The 17,205-nt window shown below is 49.4% G+C and overlaps 1 protein-coding gene across 1 annotated transcript; it reads right to left on the bottom strand.

Moving 5' to 3' along the window:
• Positions 1-14,241: 14,241 nt before the first annotated feature.
• Positions 14,242-16,251, bottom strand: PC9H_002846 (uncharacterized protein; the record flags this gene model as incomplete). The annotated part of the gene is made up of 9 exons (XM_036772446.1): positions 14,242-14,449; positions 14,507-14,598; positions 14,648-14,698; positions 14,751-14,864; positions 14,916-15,071; positions 15,142-15,415; positions 15,466-15,726; positions 15,775-16,018; positions 16,071-16,251. The coding sequence occupies 9 exons, from the start codon at positions 16,249-16,251 to the stop codon at positions 14,242-14,244; spliced, it is 1,581 nt and encodes a 526-aa protein (XP_036633919.1).
• Between the last annotated feature and the right edge of the window lie 954 nt (positions 16,252-17,205).

Here is a 17,205-nt window from a genome sequence, read left to right as displayed (position 1 = left end):
TTGCATACGCATCTGAATATTAAACTATTCTGCCTTCAACGTCGTGTGATGCACAATTCCTGAGTACTGGGCCTGATCGTGGTTCCGGAGCGTCGAGAACATACAGCAACTGACAGCAAATACGCCTGAAATGTTTTACCATTTGTCGTTGGACGTTCGACACGTACTCCTTACGTAGAATAACTCAATAACCAATGTCTTCTCAGTTCTTGGATTCGAAAGAATGCAAATATCCCCGCAGCTGATCCCTGTATCCCCGCATCCCCGCATCGATCCCCACATTACCCTGTTCTGCCATCCTGGCGAGTCCTTTCCCATCCCTCGCGCTCGTGCTGTCCAATCCACGTTGGCACCGGTGACCTGCATGACCTTTGCATAACGTAACTCAACGACCACTGGCCCATTAGGCCAACTTCCCAAATCCAGCTTCTCACCTTACTGATCAACGCCATTTTTCTCGTTTCGGTAGGGTGTTAGTAATCTCTTCAGACTCACTCGTACTCACTGGTCCTGCTTCTTGACGATTTCTTATCTGCTGCTTGATCAGTTGACTCCGAAATCACTCTATCCGAAATCGCTCTAGCCCAAATCCAATTGAGATGCCCATGTCGCCCATCGACTTCGATCTTGCACCTGCATGATGATGCGCATGCGGGTGTGAGTGCGAGACGTCGCAGTCTGACGTGATCTCGGATCTGCTAGGTGCTGAGGTACTTCGGTAGACTCTTAAGTAGTGTGGCACGCACGATGGAGGCGAGGTGGAATTCAGGAGATGCCAGCGTCAGGGGTCTTGGCGCCAGCTCCTGATAGCTCCTTACTTCCCCTATCGCGGATTCGTGTCACGCGCTACTTCGGCATCGTCCTCCGTCCTCCTTGACGGTCTGGTGAGCCCACTCCTGCTCGTACCATCACCAATCAAAACCGATAATCAAAACAACAACTCCACCACCATCAGCAGCACCCACCGCCTCAAAATTTCAACCGCATCGACTGTATTCTTCCGTTTGCTTTTCGTGGCGTGAATCGACTCTGCATGTTCCGTCTCCACAACACGTTGCTGTTGCCAGCCTTCCCAACTACATTCTAGATACGCTAGTGTGAGCGATGTGGGGTAAAACACGAAGCTTGTGAGTTTCTTTGAGCTCGAACATGAGCTTGAACATGACACGGGGCACGCAAGTGCCAGTGCTTCGGATCAGGATAGTAATTTTGTGAGCATTGAATATTGGCTATTGAGTGCGAGCGCGAGCTGATTGATCATGGCGATTGTGGGTGATTGGGGCTTCGTCGCCATCGTGCAAATGTTCCAGAGATCTCACAGAGTCGCGGTGACTCGTTCGTTTCAGCAATTCAAGGCCTTCTTTGCTACAGACTTCTGTGAACTCTCTTCTTTCGGAGACGGACGATAGTTAGGATAAACCATTGAACCGCTGGGAGGTATGTGCCTTGTCAGCCTAGGCCCCGCATGCCGACGCTTCTAACATGCTTCGACCCAAAGACGACTCCTTCAAATCTCGTAATAGGAAGATACTATCGTGCCCCTCCATGACGAACGGTTTGACGCGATAGGGTCCAGGGGCTTGGGATCCAACCAACACCAAGAGCGAAGCAAGCAACACTCATCAATTGTGCACGTCCGGACAACTCACAATAACCCGCGTAGATGCGGAATGGTGGGCCGTATCCCGTATATGTGCAATATACTTGACGGGTAAGCTGGCTCGGCGAGTGTGGGGAGAGGTGCGCTCCACCTTCCCCACATACGATCAATTGTCTCAGAGCAATATCACTCATTCGTAGACTCCAGCTCCTTGAATTTATATGTATAACAAGGCGGTCCACATTTCAATTCAATTTCAATCGGACGCGCAAGAGATTGATTTGATCCACAAAGCATGACGTCTATTTTTTTATTTCTTTGTTCCCAGATTCTTTCGTCCGCGGGGGTATAACTCTACGGTACATCATATGTAAGTGTGCGGGAACATTGCCACAGTAAGGGCAGAAAGCCGATCAAGAATCGATCATGCGATCCTGCAATATAGGCGAGGAATGCAGACGATGACGAGATCACGGCAGTTCGTCCGTCGGACTAGGTCGATTTTTTGTAGCAAACAATAACGACGCCAATGGTCAGTTTGAGCCATTGGCGCTACTGGCCGTCGGCCGATGGAAGGACATCAAGGCTCAAATTAGAGGAAAGAATGGAGAATGGAGGCTGTACATGTACGTTATAGACTTACCACCGTCGTATTGTGCTATGTTCCTTGATCCAGGCTTGAGTTCTCTCCGTGGATATGCGGCATGTACGTATACGTATAGTACACGTTCTGCCTTTCTCAGCGGAACGCCAGCATCAACAGCTCTGAGCGCCATCGATACGCTACAACCGATGTCTAACGTTGGATTTCCGGATTTCGAATTTGCGATGCATGAAGTCACCGCTCTCGGAATCATTCATTCACAGCATGCATCACTGATCGTTCTTCTTTTTCCTTCCTTTTCTTTGCTATTCCGGGAGCGGGTGCCTTATCCACCACACGGTACCCCGTTCACGATACACGGTGACAGTACAGAGTACACGTTGAGACAAGAAGCACGGCTGAGTGCCTTGGACGTTCTGCGTGTGGTTTATCGTTTACCATTCTCGCGCTGATCTCGGCGTATTGGGAGAACGATGGAGAACTGGCGGAAGGTTCAAGAAGATGAAGAAATGCTGTATTGAGAAACGTGGTTGGTTAACGTGAATAACGTGTCGACGAGAAGTCAAAAGAGGAAGATCAATGTATATCAATGTCGACGTCGCTTGTGAAACGAGCTCGACCCATTATCGATGGTCCGAGTCTCCATGTAGGTCGAAGGCCGTATCGTCTACGTATGCCTGCACGCACAAGCAACGGATGCGAGACCTTCGAAGCTCGATATTCAATGGAGTATGGGTAACGCCTAGCAACTTGCCAGACTCCAGACCATACGTTCCGTTCCGGTAACCATTATGAAACTCACAATCCCTGCCGTTGAACCCATGGCCCTAAGGTAACCTCTACATGTGCAATAAATAAGGGTTTTTTTGAATTACAAGCTTTACGGAACACGACTCCGAGACTGCACACATAACAACAAACCGAGGCTCGTCATGGCATCGGGAAGGCAAATCGAAATTGAACCGAGACCCTGTGCCCTGTGCACGCCGACTGTCTGCTTTGTTTTTTTCGAACGCGCTGACGGGGCCGACGGGTGATAGATGTTATTGAGATAGGTGATTGGATGATTGGACAACGGATGGCTTGATGATCCGTTAGAGTAAATTCCTGACGGTGTCCACTCAGGTCCCCATCGCGCGCACTTCCTGATTCCGTTCAATATATCGGATCAGTACATTCGTCAAATATTGCTAGGACATACTGGTTTTATGCTACCGTCTTGTAGATTGAAATTTTTGTAACATTCTATTCACCAGTGATCAGTTCATATTCATATCGAGCCTCGGGAGAATGAATGAACTGATTGTTCCTCGGCTGGCCTGGCATCTACTGTATGGGTCGGTTATTCGGTGTGACGTCGACCGGTCATCGATTGCGCTTTGCTGCCGTGGTTACGTATCTTATCTTATCGATGAATGACGGCGGTGGCGTAAGTCGAGTTCGTTCTCCTTTTCGTTTTTTCTCCGCTCGCTGTTCAATTTTTTATGCTTTGCGATTTTGCTCTTTTTGTTGTTGTTTTTTCGCGTATCTTGCCGCGCACTCCACAGTCTGAGACACTCCATTCCATGGTAGGCAGTTCTCCCACCAGTGCGCTCCAACCTGAGAGCCCAAGCAGAATTCGGTCCGACAAAAAACCATGGTACTTATTGGCAAGTCTCCAGGTCTCAGACTTCCACTCCGGGCCCGTCGCTCGGCAACCAAAAACAAGAAATATCCATCATATCTGATATAGACCTACGCATATCTAATCAGGGATACCTCGACAAGGAACATACGAAAGGCCCGGGACGAAGAATGCGGGGAAAGTAGTCCGATGTCGGTGTGTCGGTGGTCGTGAGCGGTGCCGCCGTCGTGGCGAGGAAATGCAGATGGGTACCTGCATTTGTCGTCATAGCTACTAATTTTGATTTTGACCATAAATCATACTGCACATATTGCGTACCAAGAACTCAGAACCGCGACCCAAGCACAAGTACTTGCTCTATCTGTGTAGCTGTATGAGTCCAGACCCGACATGCCCAGCGCTGAGGGACTGGGGAGGTACGCGGCTGCCGCGAGCATCTGCGCCGTAGTTTGTACTGAATATTCGAATATTTTATCTTCCAAGTCGAAGCAAGCTCAAACGAATAAGGCTGAGATCTCGAGCCGAGCCAGTCCGGATCCGGATCGGAGGTGTTCAGGTCCAAAGTATCGTCCATCCTCCGCGTCCCTTTTCCGAATCTTCCTCGTCGATGTGTTCGGCGTGTTCCTCTTCGTCATCTCCTCTCGGACTTACCCGACGCGTTCGCGTTCTTGATCTCATACCATCAGTTTTCTTTTCGCTCTAGTCGCTTCAGCCTCTAAAATTACTGGCCTAGTTCGGTGGAGACCAACTCTGGTGACTTCATAAATCATTGCTGGGCAATTATTGCGGGAGTCTACTGGACTTTAGCGGCGCTGCTTCTGTAGCTTCTCTGTATTCAAATATTGATTAACAGTTCATTTTGTCAGTTTCCCGTCCTTCCAACGTCCGGACATCTTAGCTTCGAACTTCCATACTCCACCTCAACATCTCAATATAATTCGCTGACGCCAATCATCAAATTCGGCTGCTCTGAGCATGCGCCGCGCCACCAACAGCCGTTCTCGGATTCTGAAGGAAAATGAAGTTCATGAGTGCTTATGCCAATCTCCCATCAAAGAAGCATCTTGACATATGGAACCCGCTGGATTTACTTCTAGGTACTCAAGCCCCTGGCATCAGAGACTAGAAGAATATTACGAAGGATCGTCGTCTACCACGGTCAATGCAAGAAGCGAGAGGGGTTTGAACGGCCCACCAGGGGACGCGTCTATTCGACGTGAGTCGGGGCTTACGGGAGCGGGAGCGGGGCCATGAGTTTCTTCACGCGTCTCACGTTGAAGGCATTCGAGAAAGTCCCTCTCTACTCGCGCCTTCGACTTCCATCGGAATATGGACGACCCCGTGGTCCTAGGAGAAAATACAGTCTATGGGGGTCTGGAGTCTTTTGGCTCCGCTGCAGAGTGGTAGTGGTACAGCGAGATAAATGCAACTAGAACCGAGAACGAGCAAGCCAGCCCACGGGTTTAAGTAACATTCAGCTGCTACGTCAAGTTGGTTGTTATTGCGGAAGTAGTAACTCCACATCTGCAACACCCGCAATACGTAGGCGACCATCTAAATGCCTAATAACCTACTCATATATCCGTGTGATGTAACTCAATACCGCCCTATGTCCAGATCATCGTCGTACACTCCCAGGCCTCCTATCAGCACATCCGAAGGACCGTACCGCGTAAAGTCCGAGTCCACCATGTGCACATAATCGGGCAGAGTCCAGAAAATGGATATTCTGCGAAGAATTTTACAGGGACATAGGTAACGGGTGTACCGCACCGAGACTAGCCAACGTTGGCTGATGTGGCCCGGGTCAGTCGTCGGTAGCTTCGCATCCTATTTCCGTGCATGCGCGACGGAGGCTGTAGAGATTGATAAGTAGTATTCCGATACACGCTCAATAGCTGCAGTAATCATCCGACTCACCGTGTTTCGTTCTGCATAATTCGTCAGCTTTGCAGGGTGATATTACCTGGTAATACCGTTTCAACTCGATTGAGGTGATGCTGACGAACCTTTTGATCAAAGGGTGTGTTTCGCTGAAGGTTTCGTTTGCCCGTACCAATCAAACAGACGTTCATGACTGTTCGCCATGACAAGGCCTTCGAGAAAACAGCCGACCGGCGGACGCATGCCTCGCGCTACGCCACATTTCAGCGTATCTCATCAATCGTGTACAGCAAAGCTGATGAGATGGATGGATTGCTTTTGTAGCAACTCTGACCTGCTGATGGTTTTCGTTACACGAGTGGGCGCATAGCTTCGACGGGATCCAACCTCCGCTGATGCCAACCATAGCGTTTCGACCCAACCGTAGCCAAGTTCAGCAGCCAAGTTCGTAAGTTCCGAAGGACCGTGTTCACCATCAGAAGTAAGTTGGGCTCTACACTCCGCAATGTAACGGCATTGCTATATACAACTCGTTGCCTTCCTTAGATGGGGTCTGGCCTCGTCTAACCAAGACATTGCACGGCTTGTGAGCCTGCCTCAGTACACTGTTGTCTGCGGTCCAGGCTCTCTCAGCTGCATCGGCTGATCCAATACGCCGCCAAGATAGCGAGTAATCTCGTTCGGAATGCAAGGTCACGGAAGATACTTTACTCACCTATGTCCTAGCGTGGCTTCTTTATCCCTTATGCAATGACACGTCGGTCTCATTCCCCACCTCCAATCCCCATTCACCATGACGCATGTTGCTGATCTACGAAAATCCAAGACGGCTATCTCCAGAAGCTGGGTCTGCGGAGTATAGGCCAGCGGCATGAGCGCTGGGCACTAAGTTGCTGAGTTTGCGAGTGCAAGGGATCCCTCTCGGAACACTCCGCGCGAATCAGAACATGTGGCAGCATAAAAGTATCATAATCGCTCCGTATGTTAGATCGTCAACCACCATTCCTCAGCTCAAAATGCGTCATATATTACGCATATCCGAAAGGATAGGAGGAGGGAGCGATCTATACTTGCCGCCAGCACTGCGCACGCTGGCCGAAACATACTCCAAAGTGTGCCTGCAGGGGGGACGACGGCAGGCTGGTCTAGAGGCCTTGGGGAGCCGAAACATCCTACCAATGGGATGAGAGTATTCTTCAAAGCGCTATCAAGTAAACGCAGGTACCTGCACCGAGTCGCTGTTTCTAGTGATAAGCGTTAAATGTATAGAAAATAGTGAGCGACTGCGATCGGTAGCAGATGAAACGGCCCATACGTCCGTGGTCAGGTCTCCAGACTTTCCTTCAGGCGCGAGTATCTGAATTGACAGGCACACAAATAGATTTGGAGATGATAGATCAAGGCGAGATTCCGATCGCGTCTTGTATTCCGCATCCGTCGCGTGTATTTACTTTTATCTTCAAGAAGAATGAAAGTGCTGTTCAGCGCTCATGTAATCTATGTCAGGAACAAACACAACTGTGCGCACTGCTACTTGCAGTTTGAAGCCCAGGGGTCCGACGTGCTTGGTTTTCTGGAATACTCGACCCAGGGTGGAGTTCAGTCGCTTAGAACCAAGACGAAGAAAACATGACGAAACGAGAGAAGTGTCTTAGAGCGGGAGAAGAATGAGAGCTAACGTGTTGTTCCTGCCCCTGGACGTACTTTGGACATCCTTTTAGCCGATGCCGACATGCAAAGCCGTTTTACAAATATTACCTTGAGTGAGTATCCTAGGCATTTTGTGTTCAAAACGCGTACCAAATCCTTGCAAAATCACGTACTGCATTGGGAGATGCATGGTACACCGGTATTGACCAAACTGCATACATTGGTCCTTTCGCTAGTTGGTTCACGAGCCTGTCGATCCGTCCGCTTATTAGTTCGTGCCGTAACATGTATACTTAGATCTGTTTGCCGCGGGACTTCATAGAACGTAAAGCGCGATGACCTAAGAGGACAAGGCGAGGCTAATTTGGCAACCGTAACGACGACGATGGAGTTTGAGGCCTTGCCAGTAAGGCCGTAGCGGCCTAGTAACGCGTCCAGGCAAGTTAAACCTTCGATTCGACGATCCCTTGGGTCGCTCGAGAGCCCTCCAGTCCTATCCAAGAATATTGAGAAGCACAGCTCCGGACGAGGTGAGAACTCGGAAGACGTAATCAAATGGGAACGAACGAGTTACACTTGCCGCGGGAAGCAAGTTCAAAGTGGTGAAACGTTTCGAACTTGAGTTCAATGTCTGAAAGTGGCAGAGCGTCGGCACTTTGGCGGGTTATGCATGGAACCTGGATGTATGAACTCGATAGAAGCTTGAGAGAAGCAACGTATGACATCTGATAGATATGAATTAATAGATATTAATTTAGTAACTTCGACGCTGGTTCTATTGATCTCGGCGTCAGCGATTGACTAGATGAATTGCTGTGACGAGAGGCATCGCTCTCGGCCACAACATGCGCAGCGCGCGATGAGGCCTAAGGTCTTGAAGCAGCCTAGATAAAGGGAATCACTAATCAGGCTTGCTAATCAATGGACTTACGACGGCGCGTGACTGTTCTCGGCTCGTCAGGATCTCGTTTGGAAGAGTGCTGCAATGGGGTCCCGACTCCGAATCACCATCCCATCTGTTCCGTGAGCGAAGATCATCGGAGAAACCAGCTCAATATGTCACGACCTGGTCATAAGCAAACCAGTCAGGGGACCACAATTTAAGATTGGAAACAAGAAGTTTTGCAAGTGTCACGTACGACGTCGAGAGGCGCCTTGCCCCGACCTAGTTCCGATTCTATTTGATCCAATCAGCAATCATCGAGTGACCTTTGCGTGTGATCAGGTACTTACGGGAGAGTATACGCCTGTATATCTTCGAAAGGCCGAAAGGCACCGTTTATCGTTATACCGTTATGCTTCCGTCTAACGATCGATCGAACCGCCGGGTATACGTATGTATGTCTGGGAGAAAAAACAGCAAAGCAGGTAGAATGTTTGAAGTCAAGAAAGGGAACTCTTCGACTAAGGCATCAACAGCATGGGTTCTTCAGCTCCATTGTGTCTTCGACGGTTTGAGAGCCTGGGCCTTGCATCAAGCTTCAAGGGTTTGATTTAGTTTGATAGTACAATGGCATCGGGGACCATCAATTGATTCAATCCTGAAGCACGTCTATGAGCCTTCACTTTGAGTTCGGATAGAATATGGGTACGATACGCCCAGTCCTGTCTGAACGTTGATTGGATCAAGGCGAAAAGCATGGGAGCCATCTGATCGTCATTTAGACAGACGTTCGGCGTTTAAGGCGGCGTCAGATTTGATGAGGGACGCATCCATGCAAGTTCCACGTTCGAAGTCGAACAGCGTGTAGTGTGGCGGGAAAATATTGCGCGATTCGTATCCGCAGCCCGTGGAGGAAGAACGTTGAAGAATGGGGGATAAAGGACAGGTACAAGGGGAGAGACAGCGAGGATAGAGGGGTGATTTGGTTCATCCAATCATTCATATCTTTCGTTCCGCAGCATAATGAAATGTTCGGAGGCGAAGAGAAGGTCCGAGACTTCGAAAAGAACGTACAGAAACGGGGGTTCCTCTAAACACTGTGCTTTGAGTTTGATCCAATTGTGAACGAGTTCACTCATGTTATCGTGTATACATGGGGTCACCATGAGGAGGTGTCGTTGAACGGCTCGCAAGTTTAAACTCGAACCCACGAACCGAACAAATGATGAGGATCCCAGAAACAGAATTCTACGCTGTCCGGTTTTGAGACAACGCCATAGATGAGGTACGATGCACACGCTGCAGACGTGTGACATCGTTCGAGGAGCGCCGTTGAAGTTGTACCCAAGCACGGGCCATAAGGAGGCTGGCCGAGACCTTCGCTACCTGGGGAGGCAAGACTTTGATTCGTATTGTGGTACTGATTGGGGGACCTTGGCGGACGAAAGACTACTCCGATGCGTCGACGGTTACGTGTCCACCTCCCTCTTCCGCACGAGTCGAAATTCGTACAAGCTCGAGGCATTGGGAAAAGGAAGCGAGCGGCGTAGGGAAGAGATAGACAGGCGTCTAGGAAAGCGATGGGCGATCAAACCACTGGGCCGCTATCTATTTTATCTATTCACTTGGCTCCATTTGATTCCGCTCGATTGTATGATGGGATATTTTGGAAGTTGAGGGGACGTGTAGTGTGTTGTTCTGTACCGACTAGGAGTGCGTGCAAAGTATTCTTTTCCTGGGCCTCGGGGAAACGGACCCGACCAAATGAATGAAAACAGCAGCGACAGGCGACGTTGGCCTGTGCGCCATCATTCCTCGACATTCGGCATCAGTAGTACGGTCTGATGAGTTCGGGCTGGGGAGAGATATTGTTTCTAGACAGTCTAGACACGGTGTGATAGGCCGCGTCGGCTGAACGAAAGCGATAGAGGCCCTAACGCCATGATCACAGCGAATGGTTGATTACGACGCTATGTACGGCGTTCCAAGGGACGTTTCCGCAAAACCATAGAAAGAAACAAGGGCACAGTCATAGTTGGCACGCTTGATATTCCTAGAGCGGCGTAAAAGTTTGAGAAGGCGCGTATGTCGTAGCTCAAATTTGAAAGACCGGGCGCAATTCATTGCGGCGATATGCGTCCACTATTCGAAGGGAGACTCCTTCAAATTTCGGTTCTTCCGCGTAAATCGCGCTTCTGCTATTCGTATCGCCTGAGCGCCGTACGTACGGCGGCGTATATCAAAGACCTTGCATGTTGACGAAGAACACCTGCGGCGCCGATCACCGCCCTTGGAGCGACAAGAAGCACTAGGTCCATGAGACCAGAGAGATATTTTTGGTTGTCGTCGGGGAGGCACATGCAGATTACGGCAATTACAAATGTCCAAGTAAACCATTCACATTCGCCGCCTGTTCGACCAATCAACTGAGCGTCCTGTCGTAAGTCCAAGTATAAAGTCCTTCCAGAAATGCATACGTTCCAGCTTCGACAACCAGGAGTGTGGTCTTCAAGTTTTAGGCAGGGCCGGGGAAAGAACCACCGCAGACAGTGGCGAAAGCATAATTAACTGGTCGGCTTTCAAGTCACGACTTGGAGTCAGTTCGTCTGCTTGGCTCCGGACTCAGCGCGAGATCCAAATTTCACCGGAATGTATCGTCCTGGAGGCCTGAGGCGTGGGTGCGATTCGAGTTCATTTCATCCAGATACTCTTTTGGGTACACTTGGGGTCAAACACAGTGTTTCTTCCTAGCATCGCGGTGTCCAAGAACGGTAGTAGGTGTGCAGTCCTCGACGGCGATGTACACGATGTTCTTGGTGCTTCAGAAAGTCGCTGGGCATTGTCTTGAGTCAAACGTGTAAATCACCAAATTTTCTAACCGTGGGAAAGCTAAACTGAACTATTGAATCCTATTTTGATCATGAACTTCGTTCTCGTCCCAATCTGCAATACTAAATCCGTTTCATCAGTTCCTCCTGCGTTCTTCTCGAAGGCTTAGGCATAGAAAGAAGAATAAGCCTAACATAGCACGTTGTCGGGCCGGCTCATACCAGACACTTCGCTGTAGTCAGTTCAACTTTACGACTTTCTGTGAGGACCTCTACAATCAATGTGCCGCTGACTTTCTTTACCCAGATTTTCGTATACCATGCACGCTCCGAGCTAAGATAGCTTAGAGGCAAGCGTAAGACGCAGGGCTGGATCTATCAGGCCATAGATTAGCAGTGAGAGTGCGGGGTTAGGTTGCCATTCGTTCTTCGATACATCCGCTGGATCACTAAATATACGATCAGGGGAGAAGGGAAGCACCATTCGTCATCTATCTATACCTTGAGGCATTGGACCCTTCGCATAAGCACTGCTCTGCTCGCATCTGAGCTCCGAGTTTACGGATCAAGAAAAGCCACTCTGCACTCATCATGGTGCGTATGCCTCTTCTGCTCTCAATAGCATAAATGCCGATGCATTGATATCGATGGATTAATAGCCGGACTTTCAAACCTTCGGTATTGCAACACCGACTGGCACTTCAAAGCTTCATGCTTCAGGTGCTCGTTGCGCAGCATGCGGCATGCCGAATGGTTGTAGAATATCCCTGGCTGGAGACGCTTGGCTCCGCGGTTCACTGCACGAAGGACTAAGATAACAAGCTTGGGCGTGTATCTGCCATGGCTCGTCGTCCATTGTATCGTCACCTGTTCCCACAAGATTGTGAGATGTGAACTGCCTCAATGAGTTTACCTCAAACAACCTCCTCCCCTCAACACGCACACACAAAATATGGCCTGGCTTCTCGTTCACTGTCTTGTGGTCCTCAGCGCCAGCATCGTCGTCGTATATTCAATCCAGTTGTTCATGATTTTGAATTCTCCACGGTCCCTTTCTCCGCCTTGGAGTTCCCTTCATTTCCTTTAGATCTCCCAATCAAACGTTATATGTTATATGTTTAAATGCGTAAAGGTTGTATCCCTATTCTTGTTTGATATTATTCGCTTATGTGCCCTTATCTTCTTCAGACACATCCCTGGTGATAGGTCGGTGGAGTCACTAACACTTTAGTGGCTCCCCACCCCCGCCTCACCCCCAGACAGTGGGGGCAGGCGATCGTAATATGACGAGTTAGACGAAATGAGCCTTAGATCCTGAGTTTGTCCAGTAGCCCGGGCCCGCTGCAGTAGCTTGAATCGCCTGAAATCTGGATCATAAGTCGAAATCGATGCCTACTTAAGGTAGGTTGAACCATGCTATATCCTTCCATAATTGAGTATGAAGGGAGAACACTTACTCTATTCTTAGTGAACCATAGTTCCTCGATTCATATGCAGCTTGCTTGGACCGCGGAACGATAATTATATTTGCGACCTTGTGCACATGCGCCCGAACACGATTCGCAAATCCGTTCACTAGTTAGACGGGACCCACGGCCAAACACGTTCGTTGCTCTCCACTGTCAATTGCAGGCGACTCGAATCCAGAAACTTGGAATAATGTCGAGCAGACGATTTGAAGTTCGTTTATCAATGCCGTACATATCCCCATCGATATTCCCATTGCAACCTTCGGAATGACGTCGATAGTCTGCGCGCTGATGCGGTACCTCAATATCTTCAGGCTCTCGAATTATCCAATGGATCAGGAACGCCACAATGCAGCTCATCGTAGAACAGCCTGAAGTAACGTTTGACTTAGAACTCAGACAAACGGCTCATGGACGCGTGAACCGGTCTATAGAGACACTACGGCATGATCGGGAAATAGAGATGGAGGATAGAGCCGAGCTGGGAATACGGTTGGTATTACAGCGGAGAACGACTTTGCCACTTACTCACCTTTGACCAACATTCGACCAATGCTCACCAACGTGCTCCACAGGCTAGATAGAAGTCGAAGAAAAGAGGACAAAGGAAGTTAAAGGCCGACCTAAATGCGCACTGTCGGCACAGGCATGCTGAACGCGAAGCAATGTAAGTAAGTGAAGGATTCGAATTCGAAGAAGTGAACGTCAGCATTACGCTGGGTACCAGTGTGTGCCTGATGTCGTAGCCTACAAATTGCCTTCGCGGACAGCAGTATCCTGCCAGGGCTCCTGGCGCCTTGGCCGACTCGGCCCGAACGTATATTGGTTTTTGACGTTTCCTTTCCTTCTTGGAATCCACAAAGACCGACTCATTGGAGTATCGGAGTCGCTAGCTTTTGAGCGCTTTGCGACCAGCATAGAGTAGCAGGAACATTGCATGCTTGGAGCAGCGGGAGATGCGGAGTATAATTCATGGAGAATCAGGCGGAGCCACAAGCTCTTGCTCAAAAACGCGATGCAAGTCTCTCAACAGGAAGTTCAAGGCTACAAGACAGTACTATGGTCGACACATCGCCAACCCTGCATTCCTGGATTCCATTCGCTGTATGGAAGTGTGCTTATCATGTACATCGTTCCCTGTAAGAACTCCGTTCCGGCCTCCGTCCCGAGTTCGCGCTCCGTCATCATCACGTCTTCCACACCCTTGACTTTCCTCGGGGATGGACAATCAATAAAACAAAGCAATCAGAATTTTAAGTCCATCATGCTTGCGGAATGCCGGAACGTAATGTGCACTACTGGTTCGCCAGTTTGATCGCTTATCCAGTCGGTCACGAACGTATGGGACTAGTTAAAAGTTTGCTTAAACCGTAGTTTTGTCAGGATCCGTCCAAAATGTAATGTACTTGTCCTTCTAAGTTTACTCCGGTTCCACGATTACTCTGCGCACACCCATCATAATCGCAATTTCGCTCTAACAGACAAGTGCCCTATATAATGATAGTCTCAGGCGGCGGCTTCTGTGACTCTTTAAGCTTGATTTAATTTCTATGGAAATAATAGCGAATATATTTCTTGTATTTCTCTATATTATAAGCAGAAGCAATATGTTAACCGGATCTAAGGGCTGTCTGTAGCTAATAAATACCCATTGCATTCATTGACAGATTGTTATACGGGAGTGTTCATGGGGCTCAACTTAAAGCCCGAGAACCTCCTTGACCTTATGATCACGAGGAATCATCTTGATGCGGAAAGGTACGGGAGAGCGACCAGACAGGCCGTCGTACTCCTTAAGATCGATGGGCTCTCCAGGAATTTCTTCCATCTTGAAAGCCCATAACATACGAGAGATCGCCAACCAAACCTCACGCTCAGCGACCCACATACCAGGGCAAATGCGGCGGCTGAATAATACAACAAGAGGATGAATATAGATTCTTTGGAGTGAGTCGAGGACTTACCCTACGCCAAACATCCAGTGGTCACGTTCATAAGCATTGCTAAGATTAGCAGACTCGGAAGAAAGTGTGTGGTCGTTGATGTACCGGTCCGGCTAAGAAACGGTGAATAATGTCACGCAGAGGAAATAGATGACAACTTACATTGAAGGTGTGGGGATCAGGATGGCGAGCGGGGTCGTGGTGCATGGTATACTGCAATTAGAGTTAGGCTAGCTGGCTCGTCTTTGCCAAATACTCCACCTACAGTGTTGAGCACAACGACAGTGTCCTTGGGAATGAATTGGCCTCGGTAGGTGAAGTCCTGAGTGTTCACATGTGGCGTTCCGAGCCAGAATGGGTTGTGGCAACGTTCGACCTCCTGCTCCGAGTGTCAATCTATGCTAGGAGAGGCCCTGTTAAATTTGCGCACCTTGACGATGGCATGGATATATGGCATGTTCTTCTCGTCCTCAACGGTTGGTAATCTCCCGCGACCAACAACACGATCCAGTTCAGCGTGGGCCTTGGCCTGGATTTCAGGATACGCTGGAATGAGAGCTGAGAACCACTGCATAATCGAAGCCGTCTGCAAGAAAGGAGCAATTACATCAGAGATCAGCGACATCCAGGAAGTAAAGAGCCAAGAAGAAACGTACCGTCTCGACACCACCAATCATGAATGCTGCACAGAGGATGGCCATATCAACGTGATCAAGCTGTTCCTCATCCTTCACTTCAATCATCGTTTTCACGAGGCAGTCAGGGACTTTCTCTCCGTCCTTCATGCGCTTTTCGATGTCGAGGATCATTCCGCCATATGTCTCAACGAGGTCCTTGTGAAGTTGCTTGCCACGGGAAGTCATGTAGTTCGGGAGCTTTTGGAGGAGGGGAACGAAGTCAATTAAGTTAGAAACGGGTCCAGTACAGTTCCTGAAGACTACAGTTAGTAAAGGAGGGACGGGGTGTTGTCGACTACTCACATGAATTCGCGGGAAAGACGGAGGGCGCGACCAACCAAGGGATGGTCAATCGAATCCGTACGAGTGCCGAAGACAATTGTCAACATGTTGTTCAACGAGCACCGCCCGGCGTGCGGTTGCGGGTTTATCGGGGCATTGCCCGCCTGGCCATATGTGAACAATTCCCTGACGAGAATTGTGGCCTCGTAGTCAAGGACGTGGGTGTACCCGTCGACAGCCTTCTGGACCAAGGAACCAGCAGCAATACGGCGGTGCTTGCGCCTTATCCAGAGGTTAGTTAGGACTTGAATAATGTGGTATTGCTCATACCAGGTTTCGTTGTACGGAGTGGCGGTGATTCCACGTCCCGCGAAGATGGTCTTCGACTTCAGGAACATCTCCTTCCTGGAGGAGAATATGGCGCCATTGGTAACCATAAGGTCCTTCACCACTTGAGGATCCGAGACGATGACGAAAAGCTGATTGCCGAGCCAAAGAGAGTACAGAGGACCGAACTTCTTTGCCCAGTAGTCCAGCGTCAACTCCGGATATCTCGTCAAGAAGGGGAAGGAGCCTATTGATATCTGTTATCTAAAAGACTCGATGTATGGATGCTATGGACTAACCCAAAACTGGGAGGCCAACTGGTCCAGAGGGAATCGAGTTGCCATGCTTGTCCACCAATCGAGTAGGGAATATTGCCCTAAGGAAGAAGTATACACTTGCTGAGATGAGCGATGCTAATAGCACGATGGCTTGAGTGGGACTAGTAAGCTGACTGCCGGCGAATTCAGCGAAGGTAGTCATTGAGAATAAAATATCTAGGGCGCTGTTCGTGAAGGAGGGGAGCTGGGATTGCTGGATAATGATTGCAATGCGATCTATGGCACCCTTATAAACGTTTGTGGAAGGCAAGACAAAGTGACATCTTGGTGTTTGACAACATCCATCCCATTGACATGATCCTAGCGTCGCCATTAGCCTACCGTCCATCGCGGGGGTGTATACATTGTGGAGCAGCACAGTAGGGCGTCAGGTCCGGCCGTTGTGTTGTTGACATTGGTTGGCAGCTGTAGATGTTGAAGAGCACTAACCGGGCAGCAGGCATTCGGCAAGGAATACGCGAGACACATCCCGACGTTGGGCACATAGAATAATCGTACATGAGAGCATGTGCAGTGGACACGGCTATCAACTCCAAGAGCGCGTCGGAGTCCTGCATTGGGAAGAGAGTTTAATTGTGCCTGTAGTATAGTTGCAAGTGGATTAACGTCGAGGAGCCGGTCCTAGTAAGCGCTCGGCAAGATTGTATAGGACAAGGGTTCTGTACATTATACCGCCGGAGCACCGTTTGCTGATATGAACGGAACGGCCTTGAGCGGTGGCAACATCCTGGAGAGTTCGGTGCTGCTAAATATAGCTTTATATTCCGGGAGTGCGCGGCCATCGTGTACGATGTGGAGGGCCGGCAAGCTTGAGGATCAACCGAAAGCGACGGAAGTGGGTCAAGTAACAGGCTGCTTCCGGGTTGGAGTCTGTATGTCGTCTTCGTGCTGTCAGGTATGCAATTGACTGAATATCCATCACTTTGACAATGACATCCCTTCCATGATAGCACGAAATGCCAAAAAGAAACGGCAGCGCCTACAGGCGCATCAAGTTATCCTCGACGATATTCATGTGGGTTCAGGAGGTGCCAAGTGGGGTCCCTGCACAACTAAGTGGCGCTGCGGGGGAAGTTTAAGGCAAGAATGGATTGAA

Source organism: Pleurotus ostreatus (assembly GCF_014466165.1).
Source record: "Pleurotus ostreatus strain PC9 chromosome Unknown scaffold_2, whole genome shotgun sequence".
In the NCBI taxonomy this organism is placed as follows: domain Eukaryota; kingdom Fungi; phylum Basidiomycota; class Agaricomycetes; order Agaricales; family Pleurotaceae; genus Pleurotus; species Pleurotus ostreatus.
The sequence above is the reverse complement of the archived record's forward strand: the minus strand, read 5'-3'. Positions and strand labels throughout refer to the sequence as shown.